The sequence below is a fragment of the Oreochromis aureus genome, linkage group 2 (genome assembly GCF_013358895.1).
Source record: "Oreochromis aureus strain Israel breed Guangdong linkage group 2, ZZ_aureus, whole genome shotgun sequence".
Classification (NCBI taxonomy): domain Eukaryota; kingdom Metazoa; phylum Chordata; class Actinopteri; order Cichliformes; family Cichlidae; genus Oreochromis; species Oreochromis aureus.
This window is the reverse complement of record NC_052943.1, coordinates 25,493,582-25,508,049: the sequence shown is the minus strand read 5'-3', so window position 1 is coordinate 25,508,049 and position 14,468 is coordinate 25,493,582. Positions and strand designations below refer to the sequence as shown.

General features: G+C 42.0%; 1 protein-coding gene across 1 annotated transcript in view; it reads right to left on the bottom strand.

Moving 5' to 3' along the window:
- Positions 1-14,468, bottom strand: part of LOC116311470 (protocadherin Fat 4) — a 100,185-nt gene that overhangs the window by 48,102 nt on the left and 37,615 nt on the right. The window contains exon 2 of the mRNA XM_031728594.2: positions 1,810-1,941. Coding sequence (XP_031584454.1) covers positions 1,810-1,941 — 132 coding nt within the window. The remainder of the gene's footprint in view (positions 1-1,809; positions 1,942-14,468) is intronic.

The following is a 14,468-nucleotide window of genomic DNA, read 5'->3' as shown; positions in this document are numbered from 1 at the left end:
TCCTGCGTAAGGATGTGGGCAAAAGCTTGGCTGGCCTCATATCTGGCTCTGAGTGAGAGCTGGAATGAAGCACAGGCTTCTATTTAGCAGCCTATTCATGGCAGCGCTGAAGTTTGGAGTAAACATCACTAGAATCTGTAATTCCTAAAAAGGCTCCTCTACATTCTCTTTAAGTACTTCTTTTTTTCATTTGAATCCCTGCTTGGAAGCGAAATGTGACTTCTCTTCAATTCAAGTTCTTTAGGTTGGTAATTCAAGCACGGCTCATATGCATATGCGTGCTTGTACGAATGAACTCTTAATTTTCTACAAATTACCGAAAAGCCTTCGATTTCAGCCTAAGCACCACAGGTCAGGCTTTTCTTAACTTCAGATATGTGGAAAAAGTGAACAACTGTGCAGTTTGATTTCAATACCATATGCTAAGCCTTTCAAGATCAAAACTGTGAATAGTTTGGAACTGAAAAAAGAAAATAATCAAATAACGTCCTTAAATCCCCCTACTGAAAAGACTGACCTGCCTCCAGGTCCGAGATTTACAGTCAATATAGTCATCTGACAAAAGAGAAATGGCATAAAGTGGGACTTTGTATTACTTTTCTCACATTCAGAGCAAAGAGATGGGAGCGAGGTAACAGCTGTGCAATAAAAAACGTGTGGCCTCATAAGTTAACATTAAATCTGAGTCCATATTCCTGCTTTCTAATCTCTCGCCCCTCTATGGCCCGACTCTTTCCACTCACTTCAACTGTGTCCTTTGGCTTGGGTGAGGGACCGCAGACCTTTGAGATGCCGGCAGGGCCTGCTTTTTGCTCGCTGCAGGATTTAATGTCCGTATCCTGCCGAAAGCAGCCAAAGATGGAGCCTTTGACTAATTCAGAGTGATACTGCTGATGTAATGTGAACTACGGGGACCGCGGAGGGACTATCAGGACGACAGGACGAAGAATCAATCGATGTTTCTGCGACACCAGCGGACTCAAGACATCTCAGATAACATCAACATTTAAGGGGGAAAATGAGCAGACTCTAAATGTGTGTGTGTCTTAGGGGAAAGCACATTAATTGCTATAAAGTGGTGATTTATGCTTTTGTGGTAGTGCGTAAGTATTGAGGGAGGAGAGGATGGTGCTTTCCCAAACTGTCTTGGCTGCTTTGTGTCACTGTGTGGAGTCGTGAGTACGTGCACATCTGAGCTTGAACTCAACTAACGCTGTACTCTAAAACAGGCAATTCCCTGTTTTTATGAAATTTAATCAAATAATTGCTGCAATATCTATAGATGATAGTGAAAAATAAAATGTGCCTCAAAATTCCCCACAGCTAAAGGCAACGTCTTTAAATCACAGCAAAAACCCAGAAATTTTTTCTTGATAATTGACAATAATGTTTTATTTAATTCTGAGGTAATATACTGCTGAGATTTTCCATATGTCAGGTTACGATTTACTGACTTTTATTGCTAATGACAGCGACTATAAAATTAAAAACTGCTGTAAAAATAAATACTACCCTTATCAGAATAATAATGAACTCACAATCATAATCAATCAGGGACATGCAGTCTAGACTGTTTCCATTTCATTTCTGCCTTGAATATTTGCAATTTTGGTATGAAAACGGTCCAACGTAAAGATTTTAATACTGACAACGATGTTAAAAAAAACATTTCAATCTTTAGTGGTTTTGACACTGTAGGAACAAAAATTTAGAGCACGTTTTTAATTCAAATCGCTCCCAGGATATCTATTCAGAAAGCGGTGAAGTGGAAACCGGGCAAAGAAAAGCACAAAGACACCGAGCCATTACCTCGTCTGCATCCGTGGCTGTTAGCTGCATTATCTTGAAGCCATCTCCAACGTTTTCCTCGATGGTCACGTCAAGAATGTCATTAGGGAAAACGGGCGGGTTGTCGTTGACATCCTGCAGCGTGATCTCCACCTGTGGAGGAAGAATAAACACCACACTTTCCATTAACGTCCCGCCAACCTGCTACAGTCTGTCTGCAACAGCTGTTAAGACTGCTGTAAAGAAAAAAAAAAACACGTCTGAGGCGTCTCGGGTTTCAGATGAAGAAGCTGCACTAGCAGAGAAATTGATCATTTTCTGGCTCCACAGGGTATAGAGAGGAAAAAGTGTGAAATTATCAGCTGCGAGTCTTGCAGTGAAAGCTCACAAACAAGAAAGCCTGAACTTTCCTCCCATCCAAAGTTAATTTATTTTGATCTACTAACAGAACAAGTCACATCTTAAACAGACAAAACTATATAACTGGTCGAGAGTGAATGCTCTATAAAAATGTGATGATAAATGAAAAGTGAAGAACTGATAGTTGGTGCTTCTTTAGGTGCAACACCAACCCACGATAAGCTTCTGTAAACCAACATATCTAGAGAGGTGCATTGTGGGTCTATGGTAGACCTCATATACCCCACTGTCACTGGAGCTCATGGAAACTGTATCATTTACAAATTGACTTGAGGCTCTTTTCCGCAGAGACGCGCAGCAAATGTAACAGTAGAGCAAACTAACTGCAGCGCAGGGATTTTCACTTTCAAGTCTTACAAACCAAAATAAACACACATTACAGTAGACCACGGACCCCCCATGTGGAAAAACTTTGCCCCCCCACACTGAGAGACTTGTTCTAATAAATTAAATCTAATACAGATGCGACAGCGGGAAGAGTGAAACCTATGATTAGATCAGTTGTTTATAGAAATTATACGATTTCAAGTGAATCAAAGCGTCCTTTGGCTTTTGCTCATTCACACAAGACCATGTGGAGCACAAACGTCCTGTGACCACACGTGGAGAACCCTCTGCCACCATCCCGGCTTGCAGCTAATACTCCATGTGCGGACGCCCCTTCAAGAACGTTTGTTGTTGTGCTTTTGATTGGACAAGTTGTTTGTTTATAGTAAAGGAACTCTTGAATTGACGATCTTTTATGCTCCACTTAGCCAGCACCCTCACTGACAAAGCTTAACGCAGATGATAAAGAAGCAATCGGTACTCCATCGATAATTTAGAATGCTAACCGTGAGCCAGGTCTTCTAACAAAAAAATTGAATGAAATTCAACAAGCTACAAGCAACAGACATGCACATTATGCATTTTCAATGGTTTGTGCATTTAAATAAGTTTACTGCTTTGCTTTCAACCACCTATGGTATAAGAGCACGGTATGAGCAGTCACATGACCCTGTCTGTCCGTCTGAGGGGGAAAGTGGAAACCCTGGAGACAGTGAGAGTGGCACATTTATGGTTTCAGATGTTCTGCGTCTAGCATGGCGATATTACATTTCCACTCGCATCCCACAACTTAAACTGCTATCCCTTCCACCTCATCTACTAACCCAAATATGCATTTCAAAGCCAGTAAACATGGCTCGCTTTTGAATCATAACAGACATTTTGCTGCGCATTCTCTGTTTATTGCTTCTATAAATATGGAAAAGCCGTGTTTAAATTCTCCAGTGATAGGATCTCCATTAATGTTGACAGTGATTATGGTAATTCTTGTGCCAGGCATCACTGTAACACACGCGCACGCAGCGAACCGTTACTGAGATGATATAAAGAAATGGGAAAAGAACAGTTGTTAAAAGTCTACAATGGGTGCAGCACTTTTTTTTTTTTTTTGAGGTAACAAGAGTTTCCCAGTGGGCATTTATAGAGCAGACAACAGGCCTCAAGGCCGTATGACCACAGAGGTGGGGGGCTTAAACACAGCGGTCTATTCATACTGGGCTATTTACAGGAAAAGCGGCCTTCACATGTCCCACAAATCTGCTTTGCAACCAACAGAAGCAGGAAGTGCTTCATAACAGCTGCCACTGACGCCTTTTGGGAAAAGCTTAGTTCATTAAAGTTGACCCAGAACAAAAAGCCTGATGGGGGAGACGGCTGGAATAGTGTCACAGCCTGACTGAATAAAATACGCTTCTGCTGTTCACTAATGTGACACGGCGAGGGCAAGTCTGAGCAAGGTCACAATTAGAACGAATCCAATCGCTTAACACTGCCTGGATGCCAGGATGCTGTCCACTTATTAAACCCACTCTGAGTTGGTGTCTGTCTGTCTGCATGAGTGGAGATAATTACAGAAGAACAAGACAGATTATGTCCCGGGCACCGGCAATACAGAAGTCTCATAAACAACCACAATGACAGCGGCTCTCGACTCAACTTGCGCCCGAGCCGAGGGACCGGGGCAAAGTCAACAAACAATGAATATTTATCTCCCGCCCTGTGTGTCCCCTTGATGTGTAAATAAGGCCCACTTCTGAGGAGTGAACTAATTAGGGTAGAAGTGCAGTTTTGAGAAATAATTACGCCTTATGCTTCCAGTTTGCATTACCCGGGCTCCCACGAGACAGCAACATATCAAAGCGCTCTGGTGAAAAATTCATCGGAGGAAGAGGAAGCGAGGTCAGGAGAGGGAGGCTGAGAGAAGCAGGAAGAGAGGTTTTGTTCCCTCTACCTGTCTGCTGCTCATGGCGAGCAGGCGGTTAGCCCAGACGCCGTGGCCCAGGCAGGTGAAACACATTAGTTTACAAGGCAAAGATTGTGTTTCACGAACTACTGTTTCAAGTTGCAGGTGCTGCTAACTGGCTGCCAGAGTTTTATTATTTATGGGGACGTATGAATGATTCAGGTGTCAAGCGGTTCCTGAGCGCTGTCGATTATAAGACCGTAAGTGATGGAAAGTATTTGTCCGAAAGCCTGAGACTGGAGCTCAGGAGTGATAAATTCATCTAAAATTCCCAGAGCTTGTATGATGCATGCAGAAATGACAGGTGGAAAAATGTAGATGTCTGATCTCATGTTATGTAATCAAATCTCTTTTCTTAAGAATAAAGTTGAAATTTAAAGAGTAAGTTCACCTTAAATCACAAGAGACATTTTTCTCACCGACCTCTGTTTTGATTGCGAGTCAAACACAGATGGGGCGAATGAACTGTCAAATTTGCTGTGCTCAGAGCTTTAAAAATATATATTTCAGTATTTCAAAAGCAATGTGTATTTCTAGTACAAATGTCACTGTTACACGGTAACATACTCTTTCTACCAATACAGAACACTGGGGACGATTAAAGATGATGAACTGAAACTTTAAAAATCATCACGCTGCTACAAATAAAATCTGCACAGTAGTGTGCAAAAATCTTGAGCCACACCTCATTTCTTTACATTTTGCTAGGAAAATGGGAAAAAAGTGCAGAGATGTATTGAAGCATGTGGGAACATACATAGTACACAATGCAAAAAAAGAATTTGTACAATTCTAATGAGCTTTAAAGTCAATATTTGGAGTGACCACCTTTATTCTTCAACACAGCCTAAACTTTCTTGTAATTTCTTTAAGTAGTGCTTAAGTAGGATATTCAAAGCCTTTTTTGGGTGTTTTTTGTCCTGTTCTCTGTCAAGATGATAGCACACTGCTTGAATAATGTTGAGGTCTGCGCTGTGGTGAGGCAAATCCATGACTGGTAGTGTTCCACTGCATGTTTTTTCTTTCTTAAAGTCTAGAAAACTATTGCTCATGACCACTTTACACTAAATCTAAAGACTATTACAAAGGCTGTAAAGGCTAAGGCTGTAAACATGCTTATTTCTGCTGTACATTTGGAAATTTCAACATAATGGGGGTCGATTGACTTTTGGAGTCAGACATAAAGTGGACTTACAAGGAACTGCAGCTTCTGGCATTTCCATATTGCTTCAATTTCTCAACCCGAGAGGCTGCCTCCAGGTACCAACACTCCACATTTATCCATCTTTAGAAATACTTGGGTGCGCCTCCTTCGTAGATTAAAAGCAATATCAAAGTAAAGGAATTCAGTTCAAGCGTAACAGCATATACCAGAACACGTCTTCGATTCCACCACATTTTATTTTCCACAATGAGAAGGAACCAGTTGTGGTTACAGCTGGAAAAAAATATATATCTATCACCTGCGTCCTTGAAAGCCATTTTCACCACATCTAAAAAGTGGAAGTTGCACAGGTTTTCATATGTTTCCCACTTAAAAAATCTCATTCTTGCTCTCTTGCCAGGTCCACTGCAGACAGTCAGACACAGGCAGGGGGGAGATTTAATGCAGAAGCAAAAGATGTATTATTTGAGTCCAGTCCCATGTACACTGCACACATATTTTGTCAGTTAGCGACTCAGTTGTTTTTAATAACTAGTAGAGAGTCTGATAATTAAGTGAGCAATGGTGTGCATTAAAAATGAGTAATGCAGTGCATGCTTGCTCCACTGAACGCCACGAACCTCTGAGTGAAAAGGGTGAACTTCACATCATTAGCACAAACGTTTCTTCCAACCTCGCTGAAAAAAATGTGACCTCTGAGTGCAACTGATGCAACAGTTGGCCTGTAAATGTTGAGATCATCTGATCGTTAAAAAAAGGAGAAAAAATTGCTGGAGCTGGGTGCGCCTCCTGCTGGAAATAATCATTTCAAAATGATTAAATGTCTCATTAGATGCCGCCGACGACTTGGGGTCAAGGGTTGGGGGAAGCACCGACTTCCCGTGCTCATTATACTCGGCCTCTGAGATTGAACGATTCCACTTTGCATCATCCGTTTTTCACTGATGTGCACGAAGATCAAGTTGGGCCTAATGTGTTAAAAACTGGGATCACAAAGCAATCCAAAATACCACACTTCATCACAGAGTCTGAGCCAGGATCATACGCTGTTAAAATTATTCAGGCTTTTTTGGCCGAGTTGAAACAACTAAACTGGACAAAGGAATTTTCGCAGTGCCATAAAAGAGTTGACACTAAAAGCCTTTGATTATGATGACGTGTAAGAAACAAATAACCAAAATGAATTCCATCGAGGTTTGTTTCTTTAGAGCGACCTGATGGACGTCTAAGGTTCTGTTGATCTAACACTTCAGCTGGTGTAACGCAAGGACTATAAAGAGTTGAAGGTTGGTACAGCTTGCGGCGGTTAGCTGAGTATTTCAACAGAAGCTGAAAAATACTTCAAGTGTTGCGTTTCCAAAAAGGAGCAGAAGAGTCATCAGTGAGCCTTCTCATATTCTGACTGAGAGGTTACATCCCTTCCAACCACTAACTGGGAAACCTTTGAGGAACCACACCCATGCAGGTCAGTAAGGACATCTGAAACAATTCCCATAACTGCTTCGACAAAGCATCAAACTTCCAGGAGCTTCAAACTAACTCTCAACATACTGGAAAATCATGGAGTCTCCACACTTCCTGCACTATATAAGGGGCACTGTATTGTATGAAGGAATCTGTCATCTCTGAACTGAAATGGATTACCGACCGTCTAGAAAAAGCCCAGGCCCGTGTCTGTGTTTGCCTTACTTAATCTGAAAACCGTATGGCATGATCCATGTGCATCTGATGAATTCCCTGCTATGTATAAAGAGAAACTGTAAAGTGGACCTGAATGATAGAAGGCCACATTCAACATGATACATTTCCCGCAGCTCTAGAGGCACACAGACAAAGACCATCATTATTTCACTTCATCTTCACTTCCTCCTCTAGCTCTCCTTGTGGTTATTTCAGCTGTTTAGACAGAACATCGTAGACTCTTGTCTCCAGATTTATGGAGCTAAAGAAGTCACGAGTTCTGTGGGTCAAGGATATTGGTAAAAGTGCCATCTTGGTTCAGTCTTCTAACAACAAAAGGAAACACAACTAAATAATTAAGACAAGGTCAAACGGAGCTCTTCTGTACGGCTTCTTTAACACGTGTACAATCGCAACTGGCTCCATCTGTCAAACAAAGGCCTGCAGAGTAATTCATCTTCCAACCGCAGTCATCAGGCTCGGCAAAGTGCATGCGCGCCCTGGAGACAGGAATTTGCTGGAGATGGGAACGTGCCCGGGAAAAAGCAGACAAAGCTGGATGTCAGCCAAACCTCAGCGCACAGTGCAAGGGAAAAGTCAGGATACGATCATATCCCCCTCAAGTCCCCCCCAAAATTTTCTGCAGTCCCATGAAAAAAAGAAAAAAGAGCAACACTAAGGAATAAAATGAGACAAAACAACACAAAAAAACCAGGAGAGTCTGCAAATGATCAGAGAGCACCTCGGCCATACGCAACCAACAAGGGGAGAGACAATGTTGGACAAGTGGTTTTAATAAAAGGGATCACTCTGCTCTCGGTGGACCACTTCACCAACTGTTAAAAGATTGTTTGTCTACAGCAGGCCTCTTCAAGCCCCCTGCGAACTCTTGCCAAATGAGGTTCCCTCCGAGTGTTTCGAGCGGAATATACTGTATAATCCAACAGAACAAATAACCTTCCAGGTCATGTGGGCCAGCGTATTGTTTCACCCAGGCTCTGGGCCATCTGTGCACACAGCAGAGTGGAAAAAAATTGTGATGGATTGCTATTTTTAATGGTCTCGTATCCGGCCGCGAGCAGCGCATACAGGGGTTCTTCTTCACTATAAACAGCCATAACTCTTTCTCCATTATTCCTACCTGGGAGAGTTAGATGGAAAGTTTAATTAGACCTTGCGCAAGATCAGAGTAGAGACAAGATTTCGCTCTCCTTGAAGCTGGAGTACAATTCAAAGCCATCGCTGAAATTACCATAGCCTATTAACTGCAGCGCGTTCTGTATCCATGGATTAAAAGGTTAGAAGAACATCAAAACAAGCATTTTCTCCTTCTGGTGAGATGAAAGTTAAAAAACAAAATAATTAGCCTATTTGTGAGAAGTATGCTTTGAAGATATAAGAGAAGAAATGTATTTTGTTTTTATCAGTTGTCTGTCTTTTTTAAGGAGTTCTTAAAAATGGAAGGAGACCATGACGGCCGCCTGTCTCGGTGTTGGTGCCACTGACTCTGCGTGAGTCTATGGCCTTATCACTCTCACTCGCTCTCGCTACAATTACCTCCAATCACAGCATTCAAGCCATGCAGACCATGGAAAGCAGAGTAAATGAGAAACACAGCACTTTGTTACCCCTAAAATAGATCAAAAACGCAACTATGTTCAGATTTTTAACCATTTCTGGGGCTTATTGCTGTAAATAAGCCATCAATTATTGTAGAAATGGCTCAACGTGCCTAAAGCTTAATAGAAAACGACTTGTGACCAGTGACTTTTTCATCAGCCTCAGTATCATTTCTGGATACTTTGCACTATGTTTCAGAGGAAAATAATGCATCTAGTCCTACTGTTTACTTCTTAAGGGTTAACATACTGCCCTGCTTAAAAATGCTCCTAATGACAGCACATTTTTGCAAAGGGTAAGAGATTTGAGAATATTTCCCAGCCTGTGGATGAGCTTGTAATCCTTAAACTGATTTAAAATAATGGAAAAACAAAGCTTCATGTTTCATCCCGTACTGTAGCTGCAGTAAAGTCAGATGCTTTGCCACAGATTAAATTCTTTAACAGTAATGACGACAGAGTCTGTGCCAAATGGATCACTTAGAACATCAAAAACAGAGACTACAGACTACAACATAAACTACTTAACACACCTAATGGGAAGGTTCTTTAATAAAGGTTCTTGTACATTTTTACTTTAGATGAACAAACTATTATTTCAATGCGGTGCTCAAATAAAGGACCAAGTAATATTTTTCTACACAAATTTGCTTCAATATGTCTGGAGCCGTCGTAAATATATGTGAGACGGGAAAATTGTTCCAAGCAATGCACGTAATCACAGACCTCGCAGTAGTGGGATTTTTACAGATAAATGCTCAATCTGAGTTACATACAGTAGATATCAGCCATCTTTCTCTAAAGCCAATGTTGGTTTCCAAGACTTCTGGAAGGTCTGTGCGAGGCTTTAAAGACCATTATGGCATCAGTTTCATCGTTACTGTCACCCACTGATAAATGCATAAGATTTACAGGAGCTGAGGGAATGAGAAAACACATTAACGAAGGGTCTGGATTTGACCTAATTATTAATAAATCAAATCTGCGATGACACTCTCCCCCTTCATCCCCAATGCAGACTGCTACTTCTGAAGATAATTAAACAATTAGCCTACGTTAATGATGTTTACGACTGATCAGATTATCTGTCCATTAGATCTGACTTCCATCATAGTGACGTGTTGGAAGAAGATGAAAGGAAATTTCCTCCCAGACGTTTCATCTACCTGTTTGTTAGTAACGGAGCATTTTGAGATGTATCCCTCCACTGACTTAGAGGGTCTATATTTCATAGTATTACAACTGCTTTGCAAGTAAAGTTACAAAAGAAAAAAGAATCAGCTGAACGAAACACAAAAAAGTGCATGAGTGGAAGGGTCAGGAATATAAGTACACATATGGTTTTGTGCGTGTCTATGTGAGCGGTGGTGTAGAAACCGGCTTTAATCCAAAACAGGACTTGGATTGTTGTGTGAAAAGCTGCAGGCACCCCCTGCAGCCCCTGTTTATGTGAAAAAGCCCTGAAAACATTAGTGCAGAGGAGCAGCAGAGTGGGGGTAGGTAGACTGGATATATTTGTGTGTGTGCGATTTTGTGTGTGAATGTGGGGGAGCTCTAGTAGTCAACTTGTGGCTGACCTGTGCTCCAGGAGGAAGCCTGACTGCCACCCAAGGTCCTGCTGATTAAATGAAAAATAACATGGCAGCTTAAGTGATAATTTGGAACAATGGGCGGACGTTTAGGTTTCACATTTTGATGGTTTTAGATGTTTCTATTCTTGTGTGATGCTTAAATGTAACGCCATTTAGTAAGTTGAAGATGAATATGGGGAATTTTCAGTGTATTACGCTCCAGGAATTCTGCTTTTCCTTCTTACCAATGATTAGAAAAGATACACGCCGCTCTCACGTCTGTGTGTTAAGCATGGAGCCTGAACCGGGCAGCGGTTAGCTGAGCTGACCATAAAATGGAAACACAAACTGAAATGTAAAAACGGCAATTTGTGGTTTTATGGGAAGTTACGTACTGTAACTACAAGCAAGTTTATCCATCCACCTAGGACTTCTGTTAGCTGCATAACATCTGCATTCAGCTATCAAAAAAGACCAAAAATAGGAAACGACCTAAAATAAAAACCCACCTTTTTTTTATTTATGTATGTTAATTATATCAGTGTTTCCACCTGCTCTCAGTCTTAAAGCTAAAGTATGCAAATTCCTGGAAAAGTCATTTGCATACCAAATTAATCTAAATGTATCATGTCCTGTAGATTATTGTAAAAAAGGCAATTTCAACACAAAATATCACACAGTAACACATCCCATTTAAGCCTCAGCCTCACTGTAAAATCAACTGCTAAAAGCCGTAACAGTGGCCCCTTTGCCCTCTACTCTGATTCTATTGACCAGATCATGTAATAACATTAAAAAATATTGACCACCAGTTACCCAGTGACCACACTAATAAAGCTCCTAAAATCACAGCTCCACGTCACATATTCGACCGTGTTATTCCTGATCCTATAAATACCTTATTCCTATTCCTGCTTCGCTGCCATGAAATGTAATTTTGGTGTATTATACATCTGCCTCGGTCATTTAGGCCTCAGCAGGAAACAGCTTGGCAAGAAAACCTGATCTGAAGACATTCTGAGGGGCAAAAGGAAAAAAAAAATTGACAGAGAAATGTTGATGAATTTAACATGAGGTGGTGTAAAAAAAGTCTTCTGCCAAATAACTTGACAATGAGGGACAGTTTCCCCCTGCTGAGGCCATTCATGGAAACAGGCTGGAGGGCCTGGAGACAGCTCTGCCTCTCTTTTCTTCTTCTCACTCACAGATACAAACACGGATGCAGACTGCACCGATCGCACAGGAGGCTATGACATGCTCATTCATACATGCGTGACGGTAAAGCCACCCTTCCCCCCTTTATTCTGGACACATACCTCCGCTTCCACACTACACAGAGGTCTTACAAGGCCTCACATGTTTAACTCCCTATTTATTATGATGAAGATGGGCCTTTTAGAAGTACCATCCATCTTAATTAACAAGCCATTTGTATGCGCTTCAGCCCCCACGACAAAGCAGCATGGGAAGAAATCCTGTGGCCAAAGACGAATTCTAGAGCTCTAAGACATCATTAGTGGATTAAAAAACAAAAAAAAGAAAGGCCTTTAACGGCCTTCCCATGTTGCCTGCATATTTCATTATCTCCCACTGTTCGTGGCAATTCCCAGTTTCATCCTCTGGGTTTTTTGGGCTTTTTTTAACCAATGAGCTCCAAAACTTTCTCCATGCAGCGAGAGCCTTGCTTCTCATTCCTTTAAAGTTCAACATAATTTGAGGCACTCTCATCTTGATTTACAGCCCGGCCTTAACATCCCTGCCTTCGCCGTCTGTAAAGTTAAAGCAACTGACGTATAGCATGTCGCTCTGCGGCTACCGAAACGAGTGAATATAATTTCTGCCTTTAGACGTCAGGCACGAACAAACAAACGTCAGCCTCGATATGATCTGTTTTCTCTCACCAGTTCTGAAGCTACAGGCTCGCAATAAGAAGAGCCGCTGAAAGATCACTATTTTAAAGTGGCGCCTTTTTGGCAGATGCCTGACTTTCGAAATGGTCACTTTTCTGGGTGGTGTGTGCGTCTGAGTGCATGGGGTCTTCCCATAGGGCCTATGTCTGGAAAACAAAAAGGAAATGTCTCAAAAACAGCCTTATGGGTAATCTGCCTTCACAGCCATTGCTTTCTTCTTTTCTTTTTCTTTCTTTTTCTTTGTCTGGCGGCACGCTTGAACGCAGCTGAATAGCCAAGAGACAATTCGTCTCAATTCTGCTTTCAGGGCGCCTACAGAGGCTATTAATTGTCAACTCATAAAGGCCCCATAGACGCCCCATGTGAGAGGAAGCACCTCATACTCCGGGACTCTTTTTCTCACTCTCCTCCTCAGTTTTAGCTGTCTCTGCTATCATCCATAACACCTTTAGGTTTTCTCTAGGGTTTAGAGGGTCAGAGCACGAGGTCAGGATGCAATGCAACTTCCTCTGAGAAGTTGCATTGTGGGAGCTCTTGGTTACTCTGGGGTCAAAAGCTCAGTTTAGTACAAGGGTGTCATTTGTTAGTTGACCTTTCTTGCGGCTCTGACAAGCATTTTGTCGATCGGGGGAAAGACAAAAAGGATAGGGAGAGCGCATGACTTCTGTTGTTCATTTCTATCACTTGCTGCTTTAAATAAATCCTCCAGACTTTTACCTCAAAAAAGAGACAGACTGCCCAGACAACAGGACTTGTGGGTATTTGGGAATTTGACAGAAATAAATACTCAGACAACAAAAGAGCGATGCTGTTCTTCTCTTCTTTTTACTTGGGAAGTGAAACCAGCAATCAGCAAGCATTCAAACAAAGGACTTCATACAACGGTGAACAAGAAAAAAAAAACGTTGATGTTTACTAGTGGGGAAATTGTTTAGTCTAGCACAGACAGCAACAACAAAATTCAAACGTCATTATCAATATCTGTGGCAAGCAATGTGGAGATGAAACATAACATATACAACGTGTCCAGAACTCACTCCGCACCCAGGCAAGCACACAAACAGAGCCTGAGAAGTGGCATATTAATTCAACATTTATACAACATTTTAAACAAAGGGAAAGGCGGATTGCCCTCGGAACCATAATCTTTATGAGATATGTTTAGACTGAGTGGCTTTGGAAAACACAAATACACAGTGGGCAAGATTTGATCCTGGGCATGTACAATGTTATACATCAGATATGGGTTTTTTTGTTTGGGAAACTCGAACGGGATGTCACAGATGAGTCCCTAACGAAGCCAGAGTTTACCCACAAACTGTCAGTACCCCTTTCATGACTTCATTGCGGATTTGGGCAAAGCGTGTGATCGGAAACTGCGCCAGTATCAATACCATGCAACAGGCAGTGCATGTCAAAGAGTCGAAATGCCGGACTGACAGTTGCACGTCATCCAACGCAGAAGGGAAAAGAGCTCCCAACGTCTAAGCCGGAGGACGTCTGGTTGTTGTCACTCAGTGCAGAGAAGAGGATTTAAGAAGGGCCGAGGCGGGGTAAAAAGGCTTACCGTGTCACATATGATCTAGTCACCGACAGGAGCAGTCACCACCTCCACCTCCACCCATCCAACCCCCTCCATAGCCATGGCACGGCATGCATGGATGAAATCAGCCACTTGGCTTGACGGGACTGAGAGAAAAGGGGGAGCTTAGAAAGTGGAAAAAGAGAATGAGGGCAGCAATTGAGAAGGCAGAAAAAGACAAGTGAGGCCCTAAAGTCAATCGGGCCTCTTGTTTCCCCTCTCTGCGCCTTTTTTTCCTCTACTCTCCCCTCCTCTTAGCCTCTTCTTCACACACACACACTCACATACACACTTTATTTCAGTCTGTCTCTCAGCTGTCCTGCAGGGTTTGTTCTACAGCGTAGTGTTATACCAATAAGCTGAGGCGATGCACTAAATATCCGATGTGGATATGGGGGATGTTCTTCCTCAAAAAAAGTTGCAGACATTATTAGAGTACAAAC